At 41.0% G+C, this 27764-nt stretch overlaps 4 protein-coding genes across 6 annotated transcripts in view; 2 read left to right on the top strand and 2 right to left on the bottom strand.

Annotated features, from left to right (window-relative positions):
- The first annotated feature begins 5337 nt into the window (after positions 1 to 5337).
- Positions 5338 to 6389, top strand: LOC130120780 (ASNSD1 upstream open reading frame protein-like). Its single transcript, XM_056289517.1, has 4 exons — positions 5338 to 5474; positions 5924 to 5977; positions 6066 to 6141; positions 6284 to 6389. The coding sequence occupies exons 1-4, from the start codon at positions 5403 to 5405 to the stop codon at positions 6322 to 6324; spliced, it is 243 nt and encodes an 80-aa protein (XP_056145492.1). The 5' UTR covers positions 5338 to 5402; the 3' UTR covers positions 6325 to 6389.
- asnsd1 (asparagine synthetase domain containing 1) lies at positions 6359 to 8971 on the top strand. Its single transcript, XM_056289513.1, has 3 exons — positions 6359 to 7774; positions 7995 to 8176; positions 8725 to 8971. Exons 1-3 carry the CDS (start codon positions 6359 to 6361, stop codon positions 8969 to 8971), a joined length of 1845 nt encoding a protein of 614 aa, XP_056145488.1.
- Positions 8972 to 9152: 181 nt separating this feature from the next.
- Positions 9153 to 13262, bottom strand: zgc:136439 (uncharacterized protein LOC678627 homolog). Of its 2 annotated transcripts, XM_056289514.1 has the most exons (8): positions 12659 to 13259; positions 11639 to 11728; positions 11044 to 11123; positions 10820 to 10935; positions 10400 to 10497; positions 10099 to 10167; positions 9941 to 9999; positions 9153 to 9286 (listed from the first exon to the last, which is right to left on the bottom strand). In XM_056289514.1, exons 1-8 carry the CDS (start codon positions 12848 to 12850, stop codon positions 9166 to 9168), a joined length of 825 nt encoding a protein of 274 aa, XP_056145489.1. In that variant the 5' UTR covers positions 12851 to 13259; the 3' UTR covers positions 9153 to 9165. The 2 variants fall into 2 exon arrangements, with proteins under 2 accessions (XP_056145489.1, XP_056145490.1); XM_056289515.1 differs by lacking the exon at positions 11639 to 11728 and having other exon boundaries at positions 12659 to 13262.
- Positions 13263 to 14712: 1450 nt separating this feature from the next.
- sympk (symplekin) overlaps positions 14713 to 27764 on the bottom strand; it is a 41187-nt gene continuing 28135 nt past the window's right edge. For both annotated transcript variants that reach the window (XM_056289453.1, XM_056289452.1), the window contains exons 14-27: positions 25722 to 25957; positions 25098 to 25179; positions 24900 to 25013; positions 24628 to 24775; positions 24161 to 24321; positions 23825 to 23933; positions 23357 to 23457; positions 22278 to 22368; positions 21678 to 21779; positions 18366 to 18553; positions 17234 to 17410; positions 16693 to 16782; positions 16074 to 16265; positions 14713 to 15114 (exon numbers count right to left, since the gene is read on the bottom strand). In XM_056289453.1, the coding sequence (XP_056145428.1) occupies positions 14950 to 15114; positions 16074 to 16265; positions 16693 to 16782; positions 17234 to 17410; positions 18366 to 18553; positions 21678 to 21779; positions 22278 to 22368; positions 23357 to 23457; positions 23825 to 23933; positions 24161 to 24321; positions 24628 to 24775; positions 24900 to 25013; positions 25098 to 25179; positions 25722 to 25957 (1956 nt within the window). In that variant the 3' untranslated portion in view covers positions 14713 to 14949. The remainder of the gene's footprint in view (positions 15115 to 16073; positions 16266 to 16692; positions 16783 to 17233; positions 17411 to 18365; positions 18554 to 21677; positions 21780 to 22277; positions 22369 to 23356; positions 23458 to 23824; positions 23934 to 24160; positions 24322 to 24627; positions 24776 to 24899; positions 25014 to 25097; positions 25180 to 25721; positions 25958 to 27764) is intronic.

Here is a 27764-nt window from a genome sequence, read left to right on the forward strand (position 1 = left end):
CGTTTCCTGATTTTCAGAGCCATTGTCATCCTCTAATTTATTTTTGGATTACAAGGATTCGGTTTTCAGGGGATTTTGGACAGTCGTTGCACGAGACTCTTAAGCGACTTTGAGTATTAGAAAAGCGCTACATAAGTTTAATTTATTATTATTATTATGACTCAAATAATAGTTGACTCCTCCGGCTTGGATCGGGCGTCCCTACAGACACAATTGGCTGTGTCTGCGGGTGGGAAGCCGGATGTGGGCCTGGCAGAGGGGCTGGAGCAGCGACCGCGACGGCTCGGAAGAGTGAGGTAATTGCACAAGTACAATTGGGGAGATAAAGAAGAAAAATAATAATAGTCGGCTCTCATAAACTGAACTATAAGCAGAGGGGAGCAAATTTCCACAGCACAACACTGACAGCTGTTAATTAGACTTTTTTTTTATCTTACTTTTTTTCTTTGAAATATTAATCAATCCATCATAAGACATTATGAGCCTGTTTTGAAAAGAAGTTATTTTCAAACCTTAACCCCATCCTTTTCTTAGTAGTAGTGGGATAGTAAAGTATAAATATAATGCAACCCATCCATCCATCCATCATCTGAACCGCTTATCCTGCTCTCAGGGTCGCGGGGATGCTGGAGCATATTCCAGCAGTATTGGGTGGCAGGCGGTGAGACACCCTGGACAGGCCACTAGGCCATCACAGCGCCCACACATACACACACACCTAGGGACAATTTAGTACGGCCGATTCACCTGACTTACATGTCTTTGGACTGTGGGAGGAAACTGGAGCCCCCGGAGGAAACCCACTCAGATACGGGGAGAACATGCAAACTCCACACAGAGGACGACCCAGGATGATCCACCAAGGTTGGACTACCCCAGGGCTCGAACCCAGGACCTTCTTGCTGTGAAGTGACCACACTAACCACTGCACCACCATGCTGCCCTATAATGCAACCATTATCCCAAATTCATATATTAGATTTGTATTTCAGTAATGTGCCTTTAATGTAGACCAAGACCCTTCTAATAAAATGTGGCAAGTCATTTGTCCTGTGTTCCAAACCTAGGTTGCCAAATGGGTTTTGGTGACTAAAATGTTCTTGACTACATCCAGTATACAGACTGACAAAGGTGGGGTTTTTTTAGCATTTTTTGACCACTATGGATGCAAAAACGGTTGGATTTATGTTGACAAACAATCAACAAATGCACTGCCCAGTCTCCCATAGAAAACTAACTAAAATCTTTTCCTAAAAGCAATCATTTTGAGCTGAATGATGGCAATAGCCATCTCTATAGCTCATGAGGAAACACTTGACCCTTTGAAAGTCTACACCAATGTAAGAGGTAAAAAAAACATATTGCCAGCAGTGCTATTAGCGGGCTGTTGTGTCAGACAGGCAGAGGAACCTGTCATCAGTGGTCAGATGGGTGCTGTGTCATTTTGCAGCCATGTAACCCTGGACAGAGATATGTCTTCCCAATAGGATCTTCTTGGCCAGGCTGTGGAACAACACATCTGTTTACGCAGGCTAAAATTATACTTCAAGGACAAAAATACAAGTACGTGTATGGTTTGCCATTGCAGCCTGGCAATCCATCTGACACTCGCAAGCCAAAACCAGAGATGGGATGAGGTACAGGTGGAAGGGGGCACCGTCCAAAATCTTAGCTAATGCATATTATAAACAAGATTCAGTCTGATCACTTGTTATACATCTGTTCTCCAGAAGGCATGCAGCTCATACATGTATATCTTCTATTTTTCTTTTGTGTTGGGCTCTCTCATTTTGTTGTAATACAGAGCTTAAAGGTGCTATATGTGAGATTTCGAACATTAATATAGCAGCAAACAACTATTTGATATGTAAAGAGATAGTGGAGTAATGGCATCCTGAGCAAAGAATGAAGTCAAACTCTGTGTGTGTTGTAATGTGAGCTTCCCTGTTCTTTGTTTTGGAAGCCAGTCTGACCACATGTGCATGTTGCGCATCGCATGTGCATGTAAGGGCATCTGAGGTAGCTATTTAGCAGGATAGCTAGCAAGCTAATAACATTACATGGATTTAGGTCACTCAGCAGATCGAAGAAATAGCCCCCTTACCAAGGTGAATATTTTACTAATGTTAATATATTGTAAAAATCAATATTCCAGCCAAACAAGATTATAGCCAAGAATGCCAGGGGGGACTCAGGGATGGGCAACATGATCCAGAAAGAGCCGGTGTGGATGCACCTGAGTCTACAAATCAAGGTCCTTAGCAAAGACTATTGGTTGACTAATATAATCTGATGTAAAACTGCTTGGTTGGAACAAAGACCTGCACCCACATCGGCCCTTTCTGGATCATGTTGCCCATCCCTGGCTGGCGCTGAATGTCATATGTAGCACCTTTAATATTGTGCAACACTATTCCTACCCAGCTCAATAAGACCAGTGACTCCGTATCGATCTACACTTATATGGTCTGTGATTGAGGTAACTCGCTAAGTCACCATGGCCCCATTCACATTTGCACCTTCAAGCTTGACAATCAAAATTATTAAATGGAGTCAATCGATTTCTGTGTCCGTACACACGCATATTCATTTAGAAGACCAAGAATGTTCACATAGTATATGAACAACAATGTAAATCTTGCCTTTCAAATATCACACAGGCGTAAACGTGATCGCCAATGTCAGCAAATATGGGGGGCAACCCCTTCAAGTTTTGTTGACGTTGTTTGGAGAAGCCGGAGAAGAAGTGTGTTTTTGTGTCTTCAGCTGTCTTCAGCGAATACAGAAAAATAAATAAATAAATAAATAAAAATAATCCCAAACCCAAAAAGGAATTTTGTCCCAGCATATGTCCAAATTAAATCGTGCCGTTAATTACTGCACATCAACTGCCAGTTATCCTGTTTCTGTCAATACATGCACAAGGTAACTGCATAAGAACTGGTGTCAGCTTCGACCGTCACTACCTGTATCAAGCAGGACTCACTACTATGCTACCAGTTGTCACTCCCGTTAACAACCAGACCGAGTGTGAAACTGACTGGATTTAGCACTACTAGAAGAAGGAGCAACAACCATAGGTATCTCCAGTGTGAACAGGGCCCATGTTACAGTGTGACTAGAATCCACAGTACTGCATCTGCCTCTTAGCAGGGCCATCCATCTCAGCAAGGGGTAACCAAAAAAAGAAAGAAACAACAACTATAATTACCACATTTGTCATTTTTTGGAACATAACAGTGGGTCTACTATTGCCTGAGACGTAAGACCTTGATGTGAAGCCTGGCGGCTTTTCTGACCTGGCCAGAGAATGATAAACATCAAAGGTCATTGTCTGGCATAATGGACCATGCTCAGCATTGTGTCATCAAAATAATCTCTCCTCAGTTGTTGCTGTTTGTACTGAATCTCTGATGGTAAGAAAAAAAAATTGCAACTATACCAAAGGCGAACAAACATTAATTACAGCATGTGCCATGGGGCTGGTCAACAACCACCATAAAGGAGCCACGGAGAGGCTTTAGCAGAACTAGTCACTGACAGTATGTGCATGGCAACGCCTATGTTTTGCTCAGTCAGATTCTTCTGAAAATAGATAGATTCACACTCTATTGTGATACCGGTATCATAATGGTACTATTGAGAGTATTCGCCAATCTGTTGTATTGTCATCTGGTGAGAAACATAAAATCCTGCCTTGGTAGAAACTGTAGAGCTCCTCTTCTGACATGACCTCAAATACATGCGGGGACAAATGAAGGCTGAATTTTTGTGAACTGTAGAACAAAATGTGAAAACGACTTAACATTTCCTCCAGTTAAGACTTCAACATGTTTTTGTTTTTTTAAAATTGATATATACTGTGATTACCTGGTCAAAAGCTGAGAAAATATACAGTAAAAGATACCTCTTTCTCCCATCTTTTAATATTATAGTTGGCATGAATGACAGCTGAACGATGCTGGCGAACTTGATTTCTGAAGGACTTGATGTCCCATTAAGGTGCTCGATGAGAAAAGTGTCCAGGAACAGAAAGTAAAAGATTCAAATTTCAAGAAACTGAGAGAATATGAAAGATATGAGCAACTTGATGGTCTAGAGATTTTCATTGATGTACGTGTGTGTGTGTGTGTGTGTGTGTGTGTGTGTGTGTGTGTGTGTGTGTGTGTGTGTGTGTGTGTGTGTGTGTGTATACCAGGTTTTTCTATCCAAATGTCCCCATTAGGTCACAAAACCTGAAACCACCTACATTGTGGGGACATTTTATAGGTCCCCATGTGTAAGTGTCTATTATAGAGTTAGGATTTGGGTTTCGAGTTAGGCATGCAGTTATGATGTTTAAGGTTAGGGCAGGGTTAAGGGCTAGGGAATGAATGTAGTCAATGAGGGGTCCCCACAAGTATAGGTTGACATGGTGTGTGTGTGTGTGTGTGTGTGTGTGTGTGTGTGTGTGTGTGTGTGTGTGTGTGTGTTTGTGTGTGTGTATACCAGGTTTTTCTATCCAAATGTCCCCATTAGGTCACAAAACCTGAAACCACCTACATTGTGGGGACATTTTATAGGTCCCCATGTGTAAGTGTCTATTATAGAGTTAGGATTTGGGTTTCGAGTTAAGGTTAGAAGCAGGATTATGTTAAGGTTAGGCATGTAGTTATGATGTTTAAGGTTAGGGCAGGGTTAAGGGCTAGGGAATGAATGTAGTCAATGAGGGGTCCCCACAAGTATAGGTTGACATGGTGTGTGTGTGTGTGTGTGTGTGTGTGTGTGTGTGTGTGTGTGTGTGTGTGTGTGTGTGTGTGTGTGTGTGTGTGTGTGTGTGTGTGTGTGTGCGTGCGCAGAGCGGATGGGGTGGTGGTGGCGGGGTACTGAGGTATGTCTAAAGTCTCTAGGCTGTAAGAGGGCTGTGTGGTTTTGAGCAACTGTTAAGCGTTTTGCAGACGGGGTAAAGACCAGGAAACCACCGGATGACAATTCAATTTCCCCAGAGGGATCGTTTTAATTTCATCTGTTGTAATCTAATAAAACTGGCAGTGGGACTCTCCTCGTTGCTCTCATAACAAAAACAAATAAAAAAAGAATAATAAATACAAATGCAAGTAATCCCTCTCAAATAAAACTAAACGAAAAAAAAACAACTGTTGAATTAGCAACGTTTAGTATTTTCATTTAAGCGTGCGAAACGTTGCAGTTCAGTTTAGCTGCAAATCAACCTTCAGCCAGATGAGGGCAGCAAGAGGAAAAGAGAAGCGGAAGAACGCCGGACCCGGAAGTAAATCGATAGCCGCACATGTGTTTACATCTGTCGCTAGCAAGTGAGCTAACCTAGTTTGACTGAATTAAGAGTTTATCGACCACATCTCAAGGTTAGATTTGTATTGTAAGCGCTGCCCCCCCCCGCCAACATGTCAAAATACCGAGAAAACGAAGAAGATTTTGAAGGACTGTCTGCAGTCAAAGAGGAACTAAATAAAAAGGTAGCCGATTCAGCTCAAATAAGTTTCTAGTGAGCCAAAATAATTTTGGATGCTACTGTAGAAGCAAAGAAAATACACCGATAATGTAACTAGTGGACGCCTTTGTAGACACCGATGCAGCGAAAATCTTTTAATTAACCTTCCAACACTATTGACATCAAAATGCATGTAGCGTTACTTTAAACGACGCCGAGGCGTGCGGCAACGTGCGTGAACTTGTTTAACCCCGATAGAAAACACGTGGAGCACAGCAACAAATGGACGTGAACGGCTCAATAACAAAGATATCTTCTTATCCATATTTATGCTGGATCTTATTAAGTTCATGTGACTACTTACACAGACATTGTGGTTCCTCGGACTGAAAGTGTTCTCCTCGCACCTCTCATTTTTGTGCCAAAAAATTTATCATATTACCAAAAGTATGAACTTGACGTTTTTCTTCACAGATCAAGGAGAAGAAGGTTGTAGTAGATGAACTCTCCAATCTGAAGAAAAACAGGGTGAGTTGCCTCGTGTGAAAGGCAGTCGAACCGAAGCAACTAAACTGCTTTGCAATATATACTCAGGTGTTTGTAATTCTCTTCTCAGAAAGTCTACACCCAACAGCGCAACAGCAACATCTTTTTCCTGTCAGACAGAGTTCAGACACTCAGCTCATGCAAAAGTAAGCTCAAACCCATCACCTAAAGCACAGCAAACTCGTTTTGATGAATATAGTACACATTAACTACTTTGGCATTTAAAGGTGAATACAAATTTAAAGATGAATGCAATCATACAGTAATAAGTGAATTCTCCACCCACAGGGGAATTGGATGACATGAAAAAGGAATTGCAAGATATGTAGAACTGACCCTTTCTGGGAAAACATCACCACAGCCATGTGTGGCATCTTTTGTTTGTTGAGATTGTTGTCCACTCATCATGAATTGGACAAGACAATTTTACAATATTTGAAAAGGAGAGGACCTAATTCAAGTCAGGACATAACCGTAACAGGCTCAAATCCCTTCTATCAGTGTGTATTCTCTGCCCATGTCCTTCACATGAGGGGTCTCCTTACCCCTCAGCCAATCCAAGACAGTATCGGAAATATCTTGATGTGGAATGGGGAGGTTTTTGGAGGATTACCAATAAACTCTGTGGATAATGACACAGATATTCTCTCCCAGAAGCTTTTTGCATGTAACAGCCCTTCAGAGATTCTGTCCATCCTTTCCTATGTACGTGGACCCTGGGCATTTGTTTACTACCAGCAGGTTGGAAACTACCTTTGGTTTGGCAGAGACTTCTTTGGCAGGCGAAGTTTGCTTTGGCAGTTTGATGCAGATGAGGGTGCTTTGACTCTGACATCTGTTGCTGTCCAGGCTTTTGGCTCTGAGCGATCTCTTTGGCAAGAAGTCCCTGCTGTCGGTGTTTACAGGATTGATCTGAAAGCAGCTGCACAAACTGGATTACTAACCTTTGAGGTTTATCCTTGGACTCACGTGGGAGGTAATCTTTCTCCAGTTTTCTCTGAAATTAAGTGGGAGGGTCTCCCTAACAATTGTGTTGCAATGATGAATCAATCAGGAATTGTTCTCACCTCACCAGTGAGTCCATTGAATATGATGTTGCCGAAATCATTAAATGAGAGAACCTTTTGTGCAAGTTTGCATCCATCTGTTGAGGACCTGGAACAGTTTTTAGTATATACAGGTAGGGCTAATGAGGTAGATGGTCTTATTGATGTGCTCAGTGAGGCAGTGCGGCAACGTGTTCAATGTTTGCCTAGTGGCGGACAAGAAAACTTGCCATCCAATGAATACCAAGCTACTGTTGCCATACTCTTCTCCGGGGGTATAGACTCTATGGTCCTTGCAGCCTTGGCTGATCGTCACATACCCACCCATCAACCTATAGATCTTCTAAATGTAGCATTTAAAATGCAGGAGCTAAAGGCGAAGGAAGAATCCACTAAAAGACCCAAAAAGCATAAAAATAAGACCACAGATTCCATGAGTGATGCAGCTCATCCCCAAATATACAGACCCTTTGATGTTCCAGACAGAATCACTGGAAGAGCTGGTCTGAAGGAATTACTGGATTTGAATCCAACAAGAAGATGGAATTTTGTCGAAATCAATATCACCCAAGAGGAACTTCAGACAGCACGACAGCAACGAATTTGTCACTTGGTGCATCCACTGGAAACAGTGCTCGATGACAGCATTGGATGTGCCATGTGGTTTGCGGCCAGAGGGAGTGGTTTCATCACAGAGAGCAATGACCAAAGGCTCTTCACTTCATCAGCAAAGGTGAAGTTCATTCGTCAAACTTTGCGCTTTGCAGTAATAAAAGCTTTATTGGAGATTTTTATTTTATTTTACCAGTACTACTTTAAATGTCTCTTAAGCGATTATTTTTTCCTACAATTTCATAACAAAGGAATGTGTAATCATTGTGGTCAAATAGGTATAATCCTCAGCTGCAGAGTTTATTTGCATTAATCTGTATTTTGTTGTTTAATGAACGCAGGTCATATTGACTGGCATCGGAGCAGACGAGCAGCTTGCTGGTTACTCCAGACACAGAGTCCGATTTAAGATGTCTGGACATGAGGGACTGGTCCAAGAGCTTGCCATGGAGCTGGGAAGAATCTCCTCAAGAAACTTGGGCCGCGATGACAGAGTCATTGGAGACCATGGAAAGGAAGCCAGGTAAGCAATAGAACTTGTTTCCTATTTTGGATGCCACTTGGCATGGGCATAATGTCACTTTTGAGGTAATTCGCAATAAGTTTGTTTGGAGCATTTTATTTTGAACCCTGGAGCGTTTTCTCCCCAAGTTCAGTCATGTGAAAACAACAGTCATACTCAGGTGATATCCAACACAGTTGCACAGAGACCACCAAGAGAAGGTGGTCCCAGTTGCTAAACTTTCAAATGAACTCCAGAACATTTCTTTTACAGTAAGAATGCAATCTGACCAAATTCTTGAAATTGCTATGCATTATGGATCAACTCTGTTAATTGGAGGGGTATGTCATTATGTGTAACTGTTTACAAATAAAGTGGTTCATTTAGAAATATACCTGTGTGAAACCAAACCCAAGCCCATAGGTAATTGAGGCAATATAACAAATTAGACTGATTTGGAACAAAGCAAACAAACTACAGATTTTAGAACACCCCTACATTACACATCTCTTGATTCCACTTATGACGCAGGTTTAAGGGATTTAATAAATATAATTTCTGCATTCTAGATTCCCCTACTTAGATGAGGATGTGGTGAGCTACTTGAATTCCCTGCCTGTGCAGAGCAAGGCAGATCTGTCTTTGCCACGAGGTATTGGGGAGAAGCTTCTCTTGAGACTAGTGGCTAAGGAGTTGGGCCTCGGCCCCTCTGCCGTACTGCCCAAGAGAGCCATGCAGTTTGGCTCCCGGATCGCCAAGATGGAAAACAGCCATGAAAAGGCCTCTGATAAGTGCAATAGACTCTTCACGGGGTAGACAATTTTGTAGTTTTAAAAGGGAGGATTAATTCATTAGAAAGTTAATGATAAAAAACATCATACTTGCAATTGGATTTTAAATACACAACTGAGCTTGGCAAAGAGGACATTTCAAGTTAAGCTTATTTGCTGTTTGATTTAAATGATTAATGATTTTAAAATATGTAAAGCAAGGAAAGATGTTTTTCATCTCTACACCATGTATGACTCGATGTCTTGAAGGTGTTCTCTGAAATAAAGGTCACATGCAGTATAGGACGGTAGGTTTCCAACATCAAATCGTCCAGAAATCTGAAGAATGTACACCGGCGTCCTGAAATGAACAAAGTTTTTTTTTTAATCTGTAAATATATCTCTGTTCCATATTCATATTAAAAATGTCCTTTATTTGACAATATGGTGAGACAAATTGATAAAAAGTGCAATTTTTTTATTATGAATTAAACTTATGGCAAGACATTGCCAATATCCCTCCATATTAATGTGAAGCTGTAACAAGCAAAATGGTTTAATTTTACAAAGTTAATAAGCCTGCACTATTTTCTTATTTAATATTACAATATTCACTGGCAATCTATCTTAATAACAGTAGAATTAACTTTGGTCTAGAAGTCAAATTTTAAACGTATGGAAAACAGTTTGAAATTCCCGCCCCCTTGCTTTCATTTTTGTCAGGTTTAAGCCAAGTAATTTAAGAAATTTCAAACTTTTAAGGATGTTTCTTTTAAAAGTTTGAAAAGGTGAAAAATTTGCACAAATCAAGTCAACAGTTTTTCCAGGTCATGTTTCAGAGCTAGAAAATTGACCATGTAGCCATCCTAATCTTGCTTGACCATTTGGATACTGAGACGATGCTGCCAATAGAAAAATAGTTGAGGGGGGGTGCTCATTGCTTAGTATTGTTACTTGGTTACTAAAATCCCTATTTCATCCTTATTTTAGCAAAAGCCCCTGTTTTCAATATTACCTTCGAATAAGCCAGGATACAAAGTTTCCGGGAGCATCTTTCTCTTCAATAGGTGCTTTCTATGGAGAACAAAGTTGGGTATTAAAATTAAATAAAATAAAGAAGTATTAATCCTAGGTTAAAAAAACAAAAAACCGAGGATTATTAAATTTACCTACCCTTTTTTCTTCAAGAAATGCATCCAAAAGATGAAGGCTGTTTTTGGAAAACAAATAGAAACAAGGGCACTGCAACACAAATAGAAATGGTGAGTTTCCATAATCTCAGGATTTCCACGAGTTGCATTTTAACACAGGAACAGTAAAATCAGATTTCATCTTAGTTCATCCTTGTTTGACAGCCATGTAAACAACTTAGTTGTCACGGGGTCAGAAATTACTCGTTTTTGCATGCATAAATGTTCTTGGAATGGTTTAAGGCTTCAGTGGACCACGTGTAAACCAGGTTATGGGAACTTACTGCCCTTCTTGATTTTGTCTCAGATGGAAGAGGTTTCTCCCTCATGCAGTGGACACGGAGATCTTCGTCCACCTCCAATATTCCATATTTATGTGTTTCTGTAAAAACAGAAAATGTAATTCTGCCAAAACCCATAACTGATTTCTGAAGAATGAGGCCCTCACATATACATACACAAATCAGCCAAAACATTAAAACCACTGACAGGTAAGTGAATAACATTGATTATCTTGTTACAATGGCACCTGTCAAGGGGTGGAATATAAGTGAACAGTCAGTTCTTGAAGTTGATGTGTTGGAAGCAGGAAAAGTGGACAAGCACAAAGATCTCAGCGAATTTGATAAGGGCCAAATTGTGATGGCTAGACAACTGGTCAGAGCATCTCCAAAATGGCAGGTCTTGTGGGGTGGCAAACTCACCGTCATCTTTACACTGATAAGAGAGCACTAGACAGCTGTCCTCACACTTAGCTTGAAGATCAGAAAACCTCTCATTCACTCTGGTGAGGCTAAAATCTTCTCTGAAGAGTGTGTCACTGTAAAAATGTAAATATTTTAATGAAGTTGTCAGTAACAGGAGTTGATTCAAACCTTCACTGAGAATTATAAGTGCATGGAAACAAATATAAGTTCAGCAAACATACCCCCCAATAACTATTAAATGATCGTCTATCTTGAAGTGCTTGACTGCAAGCTGCAAGCAAGCGACAGCACCAAGACGCTCCTAGTGAAATCAGGAAATAAATTAGGCTGATGAAATTAGATGTTTTAATATTGAATACAGAATGTAATTCACCGAACCAAAGAAGCAATCCCAAAGCTGTAGCCCCTGCTTTTATAACCGACAACAAATATGTTGCACAGTGCACACAGCAGTTTACTTGGATAACTGATGACTTGAATGGACCGATTCCTGATCTGCTAAGCAACTCTGACAGTCTTAAAAGTGAAATAAATAGTCTCTGCATCATCAAAAGTTCAAGTAATGGTAAAAAGAGCCAATATTTATTATATAGCTTTATGAACTTGAAACCATTAACAATCAGGTTGGTAGTATGCAGACCATTAAGGCTATAACCCAAGCTAAGCTTGCACTACCAGTAGTCTGAGATCTTTATGATCACTGGTGATGAGTAAGGCATATTTTTTTAAACCCCTCTATATCATAGCTCTATTGCTTAGCGCACAGTCACTAATTGCTTCTATATGCTGGAATGATGACAGTGAAACTTCATTTACATCATTGCTCTTGGTCTGATCGCTGAGAATCTGGACATTTGAGAACTCTTCCGCCCATCTCTCAAATGCGTCATTGTAAAGAAAATTTGTCTGTTCAAGAGAAAACAACATGACAGTGGGTTACATTAGACAGCAGCAGTATATGTTGCATTGCGGTTTTTATGTCAGTTTCACATTGGCATCCTTTTATTCTTCACATTTATTTTCTCTTACATGTTCTGAAATGTTTATGAAACGACTATTACTTTGGACTGCTTTACTTTTGTTGAATTCTTCTGCAACACAATGCGGTCCAAGAGCATTAAAATTGATCGGTACCCGTGGTACCACTTCAGTAAAAGTACAAATACCCCGACATGAATTTACCCTTGTAAAAGTGAAAGAACCACATTGACATCTCTACCTCAATAAAAGCATACAAGTACTCTTTCTTAAATGTACTTTTAAGTATTAAAATATCTTTTCATATTCAGTGCCCTGATATAACCCAGTGTGTAATATGGCTTGTCTACTGTGCCTCTTTTTCTGCAGAAGATTAATACATGCCCTGATTACAATTTACAAAAAGGTATTGATGGCTTAACAGTAGTTCTCAGGGATTTGGACCAAATGAATGACACTGATGAGCGATCCTCAACGTCTGATAAATCCAGTCCCTGGTTGTTTTAACCCTACGTCACTACAAGGATCACATTTTAACGATAGGCATAACACACCCTATTTCCACTTCTGTTCACTGAGGATACCAGAAGACTGAAGACGGTTTTCTACGAGGCGACTTTTAACACTGAGTCGCAGTTAGGCAAAAGGAAATATGGCCAACAAACCTTAAAAAGAACCATCTCACTTTTAGATCACTTTTAACGAACCATCTGATAAATAAACCCCAGTCACTCGACTGTGTGGACAAAGTGTTAAGATACCCGAGGTGGACTTGACAGTTGGGAAGTCTCCGACATCAGCACATACTTAAGTAAATACATATATTTGAGGGAAAAAAAATTAAACTCAGCAACTCACCACGACATAAATGGTGTCCACACAGCTGGATCGCGTCAGGGCTCGTACCCAGTGTGATACGAGAGCCCGGCGTCCTACGGGCAGAAGAGGTTTGGCGACGCCGGCCAGGTGTTGGGACCGTCCGCTGGTGTCCGCCTCCACGTCCGCCTGCAGCCTGGTTCCGTACCCCGCAGCCAGGATAACAGCTTTCATTGCTTACCGGCGGCTACAGCAGCTCGTTTGTTGAAAGTCTGTTGAATTGCCAACGTCCCGTTCTATAACAGAAATTGTTTAAATGACACAAACTGCCGTCAGGCTCATCTGAGGGATCCTGCCTAGACGGTAACCCTAGAGTTGTGAAATTTTCGCACATGCGCACTTGGTTTAACAATGGTAGATGGGAGAGAATAAAGTAAACGTTCGGTTAAATTAGGTCGAGATTAGGTTGTCGGTTAGATATCGGTTAAAATTAGGTTAAGATTAGGGCTACGTTGAGGTTAAATTAGTGCGAGAGTTTCGCAAACCTAGGATTACTACTTCGGCCTCTTCGTGGGTGGAAAAACGCCGACTTTTCAAAATAAAGTTTCCGTTAAGCGATTTCTATTAAAATGTTTTTCACCACCACCTAGAATTAAAAAAAAATCCCCTTGAGGTTATGGTTCAAAGAATTGAAAGATGACTTGTGAAAAATAAGAAGTGCAGCCCCAGACATATGAAACAGCATATTTATTATGGGATTAAAGTTTAGTTTTGGCTTTCCATTCTTTTGACCTAGAGGTGATGACGCATCCAAATTGGCATTTGAAAGAGCAGTTAATGATCCATTATCATCTCACCTTCGTATTAATGAACTGCAAACCCTGAAATTCAATGTGCCACCCCCTAAAATGCTTAACTCTCAAGTATGCATTGAAACCCATCTCACGCATAGGTTCCGACATCTCACGCATCTCATCCAGAACTCGTTAGCTGTACACGTAGCAATGGAAAAAGCTCTATAAACATGGTAATGAAATAGCCTATACTTTAGTTTATTAATTGGTTTGATTTGATTTGTTAGTGTCAGAAATACACGAACAGTAAAATCTAATTGGTTGAATCGTTAATACATCTAATTGGTTGAGCGTTACTTTAGTTATTCAGACGCGTTCCTCGATCTTGCTCCTCAACGTCGGGTTTACGGCTTGTGCCACTTGATGTTTACGACAGCTTGCAAAAATGTCGAAACTAAACTTAAGCAGTGCGCACACATATGCGGGAGACCCGGGTTCGCGTCCCGGCTGCTCCCAGAATTCGCTACATTGGTGTTAGAAGTGTGATGGCGAGACCGTGAGGCCATCGGAAGCGCGTGCGGCCAGAGGCGTAAGGGAGCTGGTTCCCGGACCGGGAAACCGCCGCAGCCAGGACGCGAACCCGTGTCCCTCGAACCACTGGCGACTACGTTAACAGTTGACTAAAGGGTCTGTGCCGTTCGCCAAGGGCTAGCGAGTCTACACATCCGTGATCATTACATATTAAAAAAATAAAAATACATAATTGTATTCTTCGTTTTTTGTTAATAAAACAAAAAACAAATAATTATATTCTTCGTTTTTGACCGCCCCGTCTGTCCGTCCATCAACAAATCTCACGCATTGGAATTCTACAAATTTGAGAGCTGTTCACCAGCCCCATCTGTCTCCACTTTCTCAAGGCGCTACTGTTACTGGTAGACATAGAAACTACGGTTGCTGCATATTTCATATCAGTATATAACTTTGTTAGAAGAAAAACTCAACGGTACGGCTAGTGCGCAATAAATGAGCAAAATAATCCAGTAAATCAAATACATTTTCTATGACAGTACAAGCCTGTTTCATGCTATAAGCAATCATCAGCTGTCAATGAAACTACTCGAGGAAGGACATACCATCTACTGCGTTGTCATGCACAGCACGTGCATATTGTCCAATGGGGAAGGGAGATGTGCAACGTACAAAAATTTAAAAAATATTGGTTTTTGAAATTCAAACACCTCTTCAAATGGGTTCTATTTGACACTTAAAGTGACTCATGCTGGACCACACTCATGGTGACTTAAAGAGACAGTCTTTTATTGATTTGCATACTCAGTGAAATGAAGGAATGCTTTTGTATACAAAGCATGACATTTCTAACCTCAAAATACATAATCTTTATATTTCCTACAAATACAAAAACGACAGCAAATCGCTTAACAAGGAAATTTGCTAAACTAGTCCAGTCATTTCACTGGCAAAAACACGTTTAGCAGTTAACATTTTGAGTGCATTTGTCTTTCCTGTTGAGCAGACTTATTCTGCGTCTTCAGTGCCACTTCCAGCCTCAGGTTCTACTGCGGTGTCGTCATCTTCAATTGGTTCATTTAAGTCTGATGCTTCAGGATGCGAGGTCTCCATTGGTTCCTCAGCCATTTCTGCTTGAGGTGATGAGGTATCCTCCACATCTGGCGACTCCACCTGAACAGAATCACATGTGAGTTTAGCTGTTTTAATATGGTGGCCCTCTGTAACACAATAGATAGGGACTAAACCTAGCCTGATGTAGATAGAGGTGGGATCCTCATTGTGTTACTTATATTTTAAAATGTGTGCATTCAGGGTACACTTTGGATAAAAGCATAGATCAAATGGAATGGGGTGACAGGCCTTATTCAGTGGTTTACCTAATATAACATTGCAAGTCAGTATGTAAACAATGTAGAGTAGTGACCCAATAGCTACAGATTTTCTAAGATCCAGATTTTCTAACTATGACGACTTTCTATTGTTTTGTGATTTTACACACTACTACTATGACGACAACTACTACTACTACTAGTACTTCATGCAGTTATAAACCTATTGTTTTGTGATTTTACACACAAATCGGGTTATAACTGCATGAATCCCTTTATTCCATTGAGTCCTTGTCGTGCAGATACTGTTGAGTATTGTGCTGTCCCTTGCATTTATTTATATGAGAATTCCACCAAGTCATTGTCTTTGTATGTGTAAACGTAATAGGTGATCAATAAAACTCAAAAAACTAGAATCACATACATGAGAAGAGTACAAAGTAGAGTATGTACTGTGTGTTGTTTTAACATGTGTTTAAATGAGATGATGGTATTGTAATGTCACATTTCGGGGGCCTTATGCATACAAAATAGGTAGTGATTATACAGAAAACAGCTTGTGTTCCATTTATAACAGGTGTCTGAAATTCATATTTGACCAGAAATGTAAAGTGCTTTGAGTGGCTGTTGCAGCTAGAAAAGCGCTATATAAAATGCAACTTGATTGATTGATTGATGTTTGAGTTGTATTACTATGCTATAATCAAAAATAATTCCACCAGCCTTGGCTGTGTGGTCAGTGAAGCATTTGAATTGAATTGAACTGAATTATGCAGAGTTATCATTAACAGGCGAAATTACCTGAGAAGTTACCTGGGAAACAGTGTGGCCAGTTTCCTCCTGACTCACTGAATCCACTTCTTCTTGCTCCATGGGATCCTCCTCATCTTTCTGAATGGCTGGCTGCTGCTGTACTGGCAGCTCTGGATCTGTTGACACTACAGGAATACTCTCTGCTACAATGGGGGCAGCTGAAGTAGGCGCTGGTTCAATCTATGGCATGACAGAAAGGTGGATAGAGCACTTAATGAATGAAACAATGAATTGATCTTTTGATTTTGGGTCATGTAACTTTGCAATCCCACAATAATGCACATTTGAGACAGTGTATATTTTAATGATTGTAAACTATAAAATTACATTATACTTAATATATGAAAATCAGCACTGGGCAAGAATGGAAAGAGGAGGCAGTCATTACAGGCTCTGACTTGTGTGTTAGCTGTGCCTCTTCCCAAACAAAAAGAAATTAAATGGTGCCAATATAACAAATTAAAATAAAAAATTAAAAGGTTACTAATGCCATTTGCATTGTCATTTTTCATGAATCAAGTCAAATCATATTGTTTCAGTTCTTGCCAGGAAATGTTTGAGTGCCAGACCTTATAAACCAGATATCTATCATGACTTTTTCCATTACCTCTCTCTCCACAATAGCTTCTACGGGCTTCGGCTCCTGTTTTTTGTTAGCTTCTAGTACTGTCATAATGGAGGCAGGTATATGGGCTTGCTGTAACACAAAAGAGTCTTACATCAGGGACTTTCCCAGAAACACAAACAAACAAGTTTAGTATGTAACAGAGAAGAGCAGGGAAACTTGTACTTTGGACTGAATAAAAAGCTAAAAACGTTTATATTTAATCCTGAACCATGTTGCAGCTTTTCCATATTGCATGCAGGCTAGATGTGTTTTGTCAAAAAAAAAGAAAAGAAAAAGATCTTGTATTATGCTAACCCAGTAACCAGGATGGAGATGTTTGTTGGGTTTGTTTTCCTTTTTTTTTCTTCTTATTCTTAAAGTACCTACAGTACAAACTCCTTAGTGCAGTCACAAAACTGTAAAACTTGCAGAGAAGCCACGCTGCGAAACTCTGGTATGCAAAGAATGCCCAGTCAGGTACTACCACTGTACTTGACAAACTGTGAACCCGCAGACATGAAAACCTGGCAATGAATCTTACCTGATGAGGTGTGAAGGAGTGGACGTGTTGTAGAAGAGGCTCTCTCATCTCTGGGCACCGCTCAAACACACTGCTTAGTTGAGCAGGGGGTAGCTGGAGGAGCACGCTGTATGACTGAGGCTTGGTTCTCTGGCAACACTTGACAAAACCCTCCCAAACCTTAGGATACTTCCACACCTATGTGAGGAAACCAAAGACAAATGTTAGCTTAGGTTCCCTTTCTGTGGTCTGACTAAAAATAGGCATGATAAGATACACATATATATATAACAGTAGTTTGGATATGTGTTTTTGTCTTGTGTTGCACTGCTGCGGGCTGGGGGAAATTATATTTTGTTTCATTTCATGTGTGCAAGCGCATGGAATGAAATGACAAATAAATGTTCCTGATCTATGCTATTGACATTAAGTTACTTTGGAATATGACCACTGTTTACACCATGAAATGACCAATGTTTATTATTGTCTATCAGGTTTTCTATTCATTCCTCCTGAATAGCCGATTTGAATGTCTCAGGTCTTGCCTCGTGTAGCCACAACAATCTTTCCAGACCTAGGCAAATTGTTAATTAGTGAATTATATTTGCATTCCTTCAGAGCTGACAATACACAATTAGCTTGGTCTGTGCCGAATATCTGGCCAGTTGAAAACAAGACAAATCAATAACTTCTGAAAACTTTTACATGTGTTTTTCCAATATAATTTTCTAAAGTTTTTCCAACAACAACAACTTAGTTTTTTATAGTGCCTTTCAAGGAATCCAAGGACGCTTTACACTAGGTAAGAAAAAAAAAGATCAAAAGACTACAGACCATAGGCCTCGGTAAAAAGGTAGGTTGTCAGTAGTCTTTTAAAATTGTCCAAAGAAGCAGCATCCCTTTCCACAAAGGGTGGAACTCTGGAGTTCCAAAGGGTGGGGACTGCCACACTAAAGACTCTATCCCCAAAGTCCGCAGTCCCGTGTCTGCGGACCGCAGAGTCCGAGGCGGAACACAGGGGTTGAGGAGGTCCGATAGGTACTGGGGGTATGGGCATGGAGGGATTTATAGCTTTAGAGACAACCCCCGCCCCAACAAATTCTATGATGTTTTTGTATTTTTTTTGTATGGCTATATGGCAGTAGATCCAGACCTGCTTGACGATGAGGCGGGACAGGATGTTCATGACAAAGCCCCCAAGACGGGGATACATGGTGAGGGACTGGATGACGGTACGCATCAGCAGCATGGGGAGGGGACTCTGCTCCATCAGCTGCTGCATCACCACCGCCAGCACCTCTGATGTGTACACATTCTTTTCCCCAAAGCACAGGTTGGTAGCTGCAGAAGGGAGACACAGACTGAAATTTAAAGTTGCCTAAGGGGCTTGGAAAACCAGAGGGAGGTAGTAACCCATTACACTTACTCCATTACATGTCCTTGGGTAATTCTTTTAATAGATTTTACTTCTAAGAGTAGTTGTTTTGCAGAATACGTTCTACTCTTGAGGACATTTGCGATAAAATATAAGTACTTCTACTTCATTACATCCACACACTTCTCAACTTTTACTAGAGTTGGGACCAACCCGATCAGCATCGGGTACCAATACTGACGTAACTCACTCATCTGATATCAGACTGATGGTACCGATCCACAACATACCAATCCAGATTCCATAGTCTGATGTTTTTATGAATTTTAAATATGTAGCTAATAATGCAATTTTAAGCCCATAGCCAAAATTTTATGTAAGTTCAGGTAGTATGAAGTGTTTTGAGTGCGGGTAAGTGGGACACAAGTGCTTTGGTTTGCCCGCATAGAAAATGGGAAGTAGAAGATGTGGACGCTGCCGAAGTGGGAGGGAGTAGCGAGGAGGCGGGGGTGCTAATGAGGCCGATGGCCGCGGGAAACAAGTGAAATCCCACAAAATGTAAACTACTCTGTGCATAACCTCCCCGGCAGCTCCTGCAGCCGAACCTGGGCAGCAGGCAGTGGCAGTAACCGAGAGCCAGGAGAAGAAGGATGATCATTCTCTTTCTCCTAGATTTTGGTGACGACACAAGTGACAGGACAGGACAAGTGAAGAAACACATTTACAGAAGAGCCCATTTACAATCTTCCATCAGGGAACAGGGTCAGTGCTGCCAGGCTGTATATCACTTAACACCAGGTTAGTCAGGAGCAACATATCTCCAATTGGCTTTTACAGACCACCACTTAGTCTATTTTGTTTTACATCTTTCACCAACAAAAAAATATAAATCTTTCTGGCATTTTAATGTGAAATGACTACAGGATAGGTCTTTTTGTAAAAAAAAAAAAAATTCTGGGAAAAAATAGGAAGAAACCTCAGGGAGAGCAACAGAGGAGGGATCTCTCTCCCAAGATAGACAACGTGCAGTGGATGTTGTGTTTACACAATTTACAGAATACAACATTGAAAGAGGATAACAGAATTATAATGGAATTATAAAATTTATGAAGAACGTGATGCACAAGATGCCAAGCAGTGTCCAGACACCGCCTACAACATTCAAGAAAAAAGAGCTCTGGTATTGGTATCAGCAGATATAACAAACTCAGCTTTCGGAATCCATGTTTAAAGCGCCATGTTCAAAGCCTCTATTGCAGATGTGGCAGGTAGGAGTTGTGGTCACAAGGTCATCGGTGCCGGTCGAGGTGGCAACCTAAGAACTCGCTGGTGGACACTGGTGGTGAGGGAAGCCGTCAGGCTGAAGAAGCAGGCCTTTCGGACTTGGTTGGCCCAGGGGTCTCCTGAAGCAGCAGACAGGTATCGGGAGGCCAGAAGGGCTGTGGCTTTGGCAGTCGCGGAAGGAAAAACTCGGGCGTGGGAGGAGCTCAGCAAGGCTATGAAGGAGGAATTTCGGTTGGCCACAAGGAAGTTCTGGCAAACCATCCGGTGAATCAGGAAGGGGAAGCAGGGCTTGACTCAGGCTGTGTTCAGCCAGGGAGGGGAACTGTTGACCCGGAGTGGGGATGTTGTCAGGTGGTGAAAAGAACACTTTGAGGAGCTCCTGAACCCAGCTAACACGTCCTCAGTGGAAGAGGTAGAGTCTGAAGACTCAAGGGAAGCCCCACTCATATCCCTTGCAGAGGTCTCTGAGATAGTTAAGAAGCTCCTTGGTGGCAAGGCGCCAGGTAGTGACCGAAAGGGTGCGATCATGGATTCAAGCGGCTGAAATGAGTTTCCTCCATAGAGTATCTTGGCTCAACCTTAGAGATAAGGTGAGGAGCTCGGACATCTGGAGGGAGCTTGGAGTAGAGCCGCTGCTCCTTCGCGTTGAGAGGAGCCAGTTGAGGTGGTTCAAGCATCTGATTAGAATGCCTCCTGAGTGCCTTCCTTTGGAGGTTTTCTGGGTATGTCCAACTGGGAGGAGACCCAGAACTCACTGGAGGGACTACATATTCACTCTGGCCTGGGAACGCCTTGGGATCCCCCAGGAGGAGCTGGAGGTCATTGGTAGGGAGAGGGACGTCTGGAGTGCCCTACTTAGCTTGTTGCCACCACGACCCGACCCTTAGAAGCAGCTGATGATGAGATGAGATGAGATGAGATGAGGTATCGGAATCAGAACTGAAAGAAAGTGGATCGGTGCATCTCTTTTCGGGAAGAATATAAGGGCAGGTCATAGAATCTGATGGGTCACCAAATATGGTGTAACACCGGCTTAATGGTAGAACAACAATGCCCCCCCATTCTGTGTTTGTACCTTTTATAACATTACAGAACGGCAAGGTGGAATAACGGCGCAACATTCCTGCCTTGAATAGGCAGGGGCTAGCTAGAAAATTATGCCTCACCCGACACGCTATTATTGGGAACTCCAATGAGGAACGAACTAAGTCTTAATATTTAAACCCAAGAAAAAAAAATAGCTGACACTATAGCTGAAACAGCTGAGACTGATGAAGTCACTTAGATGAATGATGAAATGTTTCTCCCACTGAGTGTTGTGTCCAGATGAACTGATCCAACTTTCTGGGATCTGAGTCAGAGATCCCGTATGAAAATGGACCATATAAAACCATAAAAAAACGACCACAGCATTCTTATGGACTTTTCATCATATTATTTTACAAGCAATACGGCCAGTAGAATTTCCAGTGTTTTCTTCCCCATTACAATGCAAATACTATAATTAATACTGTACAAATTACTACACTATTTCCTGTTTTTTGTGACATTGCTGTATAAATGCTATCGTATTTCAATGGTCTGGAAAGTATTTTAAGTGTTTCCGATAATATTACTATAGTAATCTTCTATTTGCTATGGTTTTACTACAGTCCATTTTTGTATAGGATGTTCCATCAAAGCCTGGTTTCTAGCTTTAGTAAATAGCTGTTAATGCTTTTCAATGATGAGTGAATGCTCTAAAAGGAATAAGAAAAGGCTGAGTTGTGTTAGAAGGGTGAGTTTGGCTTAAAGAGGAATACTGACCTTTAATTATAGACTTCATATCACATTTGGTAGAGTCTATATTATGTAAAGCAATGAGGAGCTCGCCTGGCGTTAGGGGAGACATTGATGAACTTCCCTCACCTGGAGGAAAACACACAACCGTTAAGGCACATTAGAGGTCTTATCAGGGAGAATCTTAGACCTAAACTGGAAAACCAATAAATTTTATCATTTTGAAATTAAACCATCCCTAATTTTGCTGGGAGACCTTGTGTATATATAGATACCTATCAGGGAATTCACAGAATAGTCGATTATTCAACGATCAAAACCACTAGTCGACGAAAAAAAACCAAAAAAACCAAAACAAAAACGTGATATATCTCCCGCAATTAATTGACTACTTAAATGCAGTAGTTGTGAATGCCTTAATACCTATTGATAAACACGACCATGCATATACATGTTTGTGCATATACACACATGTAATTTAATTAAATAATCAACAACACTAAAGTACTGCTCATTTCAAAGGGTGAAATGGCAAGACAGACTGACAGACTGACAGTAAGAAGAAACCTAGCTTTGTGACATAGGCCCACCTGAAGTTCATCAAAGGTTTATATTAGTGCCTCTTACTGTGTTGAGTTCCCAAGAGCCGATTGAACACCTCCTTCACCACAATAGGATTGAGCTTGATCAGCTTGGGTAGAGCCAGGATAACCTCTTTCTATACAAGAAAGAGAGTAAAAGATCAGGTGTAGGACATTGCAGAAATGACAGAATTTTCATGTACCACAGAATGCCTTTCATCTTCAAAAGGGTCATCATAGGGTTTTAGTTTGTCCACCCAAACTGTTGATAGGGCCAGGCAATATATCGACATTATATCGATATGATATGAGACTAGATATCGTCTGGGATTTTGGATATCTTAATAATGTGATATGCCATAAGTGTTGTCTTTTCCTGGTTTTAAAGGCTGCATCACATTAAAGCAATGTATTTTTCTGAACTTACCAGACTTTTCTAGCTGTTCTATTTGCCTTATAGGCATTATGGATGATTATTTATCAAAAAATCTGATTGTGTAAATTTTTTGTCAAAGCACCAATAGCCATCCTCACAATATCGATATCGTCTGGGATTTTGGTCCACAGATATCATGATATTTGATTTTGTCCATATTGCCCAGCCCTAACTGTTAACAAGAATAAGAAGGCTCGGAGGCACCAGTGTTAGCTTGTACACTGAGACAGGAAAATACATTTTCAGTTAATTGTTGGATTTTGCGTTAACTCAGTTTCAAAGGTCACATTCTGATCATTTTGTTCATTGATGTGTATGGAAAATTTTATGTTCGTCAGTGGATCCTTTACATATTTACAAGAATCCTTTAGAATTAAATATCTCCCCATCTGGCCTTTCTAACCTCCCAAACCTAAATACGAATGTACAATTTACCAAGTTACAACAAGAGTCATTCTTACAGTAAAACACCTGTTGGGGTTGATCCTGAAATTACTTTAGGAAACCACTCTCACACAGCCCCCCCCCCCAAAAAAAAACCCTACAAATTTTTTTTTTATAGGAAACCCAGGCAAACTTTACAACTTTACATGAAGACGCAACTCTTCATATAGTAATAAAATGTGGTATTATGGGCCATCGATTACTTTTGCCTCATGGTTTCATTGAGGTAAATTTCAGAAACTAACTTTTTCCAGGCCATTTATGACAGGAATCAGGAACCGAACATCCGGCACTCGTTTGTGGTAAAGGTCTCGCACTCGTTCCACCAGCTCTGGAGATGGAGGCACTGATGGGAGAGAGGAAAATTCTTTAACACTGACACTTTTCCTCTTCTTTTCCATTGTTTGGTTGAGGGAGGTGATGAAGGGTTTTGTAAAAATGTTTTTTGAAAAGTGCAACACATATTACACACATATTACCGCTGGACAATAGGGCTAAGGTCTGTTCTTTTTCAGTTTGATCACTTCAAGAAACTTTTTTTTCCCCCAAAATTCAAGAGCTAGAAATCTTTCTTTATCAAATATTATAGAGATAAAAATACTTACTGTAAAATCTGTGGTTTAAATTTACAACTTGAAAAGTTATTTGAAAAATAAAAATCAATTCCACTGTACAGACCAACATTACACTAAAGTTTTCATTTTTAGTTTTACCTTTATCAGTCAGAATGTGCAGGCAGCGAGTGACTAGAGTCTCTGCCCCTTTAGGGCAATTCTCAACCAACAGCAGCAGGTCAGGAGAGTTCATTCCCATTCCACGGATCTGTAACAATAGACAGAGATCTTGGAATAATCAGGGAATGTTCAAACACACTAGGCTCAATATAGAGCTAGACACACATTCCATTAAATGCCTGTTCAATATTTTGTTAATATAAATTCTCTCCCAAAGTCAGAATCCAAAGACTTTTCTGATATGACATAACAGGTTTGAAGCTTAGCTCTCAAATGGCGTGGCAAGGAATATACTGTTAGTTAGGAATGACTCACTGGCTGCTCTATAACTCGGAGCACACTGCGTTTAATGTCAGCGATGGCCTCGGTATACACAGAGGCCAGCTCATGGACTAGCCGGTGGTTCAGGGGCAGGAGGGACAGGTAGAGAAAGAGACACTGTCTAACCGTCTCCTCTGTCCACGGGGCAGCCACCTCTGTGTCCAACAATAAGACAAATCCATAAAAAACAGAGGTTAAATAAGTGCACTTATGAACAGCGCATTGCCAGTTTGATTTACCTTACTTGCTGGGAATGTCTGGGCAGGGAAGGTAAATGAGAAATGCATGGTCAGCAAAATCTTCACTGGATAAATAAGCTTGAAAAACACACGTGCCAGGAAGTGCAGAGGATACTGACACTATAATACTACTGTGTACTTTGGAAATTTCCAATCATTTCCAAATGTAGCCGATTGGGCACCCCCCAAAAAAACCCACTGTCATCTACATGCAGGCCAAACCTGTGTCTTTGTCAGCCCCAAACAGAAGAGATGGGGGGTTGGGGTGGACAAGAAGCTGCATGTAGTTTAGGGCAAACTTCTCAATGTAGTCCCTCAGCTGGTCCTTCTCATACATTCGCTTAATAAAAGCCAGGGCAGTGGTGCGCACCTGAACATTAAATGCACAATGATGGAACACAAACACATATTATCGCTTCAGCTAACTTATAGTATATGTATTGCAAATTAACAAGTAGATACAATTCAGTAAAAATGGATGAGCAATAGATCACCTTTTCCTTTTCATGTGAACTGAGGTCCAGAAGAACATGGAGATACTGAAATTGTCTTGAGGGACGTTTGATGATAAGTTCTTTCAGGGTCGTCATACCCAAATACACACGTGACTGAAAAACAAAAGTTGAAACAAAAGTCATGTCTGTATTTTTACAACAAAGGACACTGTATGAATTAACCTGCTAACGGTTTACCTCATCCTCACAGTAACGTCGTATTACTTCAAGCGCTGATTCTGTTATTATGGGGGCCTCCAGAACCAGTTTTGTGAAAAGGCTGGAAGAGATGGAAAGATTCAATACAGATTAACTTCAATAACTTACATATGCTGTTACTATGACCTATATTTCCAGAAATAGTTTGAAAATGGACAACTCCTATAATGGCTGGAGTGAGGCTGAAATGTTGAAATTCATGCTTGGATGGTGCAAACAAAAGACAGATATATCTCAAGGTGCTGTGATCAGTTAGAGAAGAGGGTTCAGTCCTAGGCCTAATCCATTTAAACTAATGACATATCAGATCTCATCCTTTCTTCCTCAAACATCAGGAAAAAAAAACCTGGTAAATGTTACTGTTTAATGGCAGTAAAGACACTATTTGAATTTATATCCAATGTAAATTAACCATAAAAATTGTGAAAAATATAACTTAAATAAAAGAATCTTTCTTATTCTTACCAGGATAACAAAACAGTTTCCTGTTTAAGTCAGACTAAAACTCATACTAATGTTACACTATCTAAATACCTTACTACCATTTTGTCTACATCATAACCTTTGAGCCTGCACATCCACTGGATTGTAAGTGTTTCTCACCCATCCCGCTGCTCTGGCTTCTCCTGCAGGCCTGACAGCAGAGTGTAGAGGCAGTGATCGTAGCTGTCAATCAGCCCAGAGGGCAGCTGACTGAGGTAGGTATTATACTCTTGGTAGAGGAGAGAAAAGGCCAGCTCACTCCTTGTCCTTATGTCCTCAAGAATGAACTCCAGCACATCCTCTTTCATCATCCCTTCGAACTGCGTCACCAGCCTGGACAGGAGCTTCACACGGATCTGCCACATATGGTTTGTTACGATCACTTATATTTCACTTTTCTTTTTTTTTTCTTTTTGTACAGAGCAGGCAGACATTTTGAGCCCGCAAGCCATTTATGTAAATGCTATCTATTTTCCCTCTTTTAAATTTTTTTGCATACATATAATACTCAAAGAAAAATTTTCAGCTGGTACACATGCAATCCATTGTTAAAGCCGTTAAACCTGTGCAGACATTCTTTACTATGATCATGTCATACTTAGATCCTCAGCAGAAATGGTTTTTCTCTTCCTCACCTCCAAGGGCATTTTTTACCATCTCTCAAAAGCTGGAGCTTGTGGAGATGTACTCTCTTGTTCGATGATACTATCTCAGCAGAGTTAATGTAAGCCGACATAAAGGCTTTGAAGACAGTCTCCAGTTGAAGGGGGGTCTGTCTCACCACCAGACCACCTCTTAAGGATGAGGTCCTGCTCAGATAAGAACTTTGGTGCTGTAAACGAAACACTGCGGCCTTATAGTTGCTTCGCTGTTATACATATAACCCAAGCACTGAATAGCTTCTCAGATTTTATTGCTGTGATTACGCATGGCCAGGGTGTCCGAGTAGCGTGCCTACCAACACGGGGATCGCTGGTTTGAATCCCCCGTGTTACCTCCGGCTTGGTCGGGCATTCCTACAGACACAATTGGCTGTGCCTGCAGGTGGGAAGCTGGATGTGTATATATATCCTAGTCGCTGCCCTAATGCCTCCTCTGGTGCTGTTGAGGGGGGAGGGGGAACTGGGGGGAATAGCGTGATCCTTCCACATGCTATATCCCCTTGGCGAAACTTTTCACTGTCAGGTGAAAAGAAGCAGCTGGCGACTCCACACGTATCGGAGGAAGCATGTGGTAGCCTGTAGCCCTCCCTGGATTGGCAGAGAGCGACCAGGACGGCTCAGAAGGGTGGGGTAATTGTCCGGATACAATTGGGGAAAAAAATTGGGGAAAAGGGGGGGGAATAAAAAAAAAAGAAGATTATGCATGTTCAGGGGGCACCCTGGTGGCTTGTGGTGAGTTAAGCATGTAACTAGAGCCCAACCGATCAATCAATGTGCCGATATTAACGGCTGATATGAGCTAATTGCAGATAAATCAGTGTCGGTATTTGTAACGGCCAATAATGGCAATTAAAAAAGAAACAGAGAGATGGAAGATTGTTGTTGTGTAGTTTGCAACTCCATTGTTGGCAACACACGTGTTTGGGACGCCACAAATTACAACAATTAGCCTAAAGTCGAGCAGAGTAGACCGTGGTGAAGTTAGTTTTAAATCGGTAATTTGACAGACATTCACTCCAGATCCAGCAGTTTTCCCTGTGGTTAAGAGTGATTGCTGGGAGGTAAACTAACTATCCTCTTACTGCCAATTCTGGTGAAACTGAGTAAGGAGCCGCTGGAGCCGGAGTGAATGTCTGTCGAATATCCGGTTTAAAACTAACTTCACCACTGTGCAGCGTAGCCCAGGACAGAGATCATCCGTGTTCATGGGAAGTTGATAACTGTCACGTGAAATACATTACTTAAATAATAATAAATATTCCCCATCACTTCTTCTCTTAGCCCAAATAAGCCTGTCAACATTCATGTCTGCCATGCCTGGTTTTGCTGCAGTAACATGAAATAGTTCTAGTGAGTAAACAAACAGCAGTCCAATCATTTCTCCCTTGTCACATCTAAAAATTCTCTGGCAGCATCGCTTACAGCAGCTTATAACGCTGCCCATTGCTAAATTAGGTTACCCACAAAGCAAGCAAATGCCATGTTTATCAGCGCTAGACAG

This window comes from Lampris incognitus, chromosome 11 (assembly GCF_029633865.1).
Source record: "Lampris incognitus isolate fLamInc1 chromosome 11, fLamInc1.hap2, whole genome shotgun sequence".
Taxonomy (NCBI): Eukaryota; Metazoa; Chordata; class Actinopteri; order Lampriformes; family Lampridae; genus Lampris; species Lampris incognitus.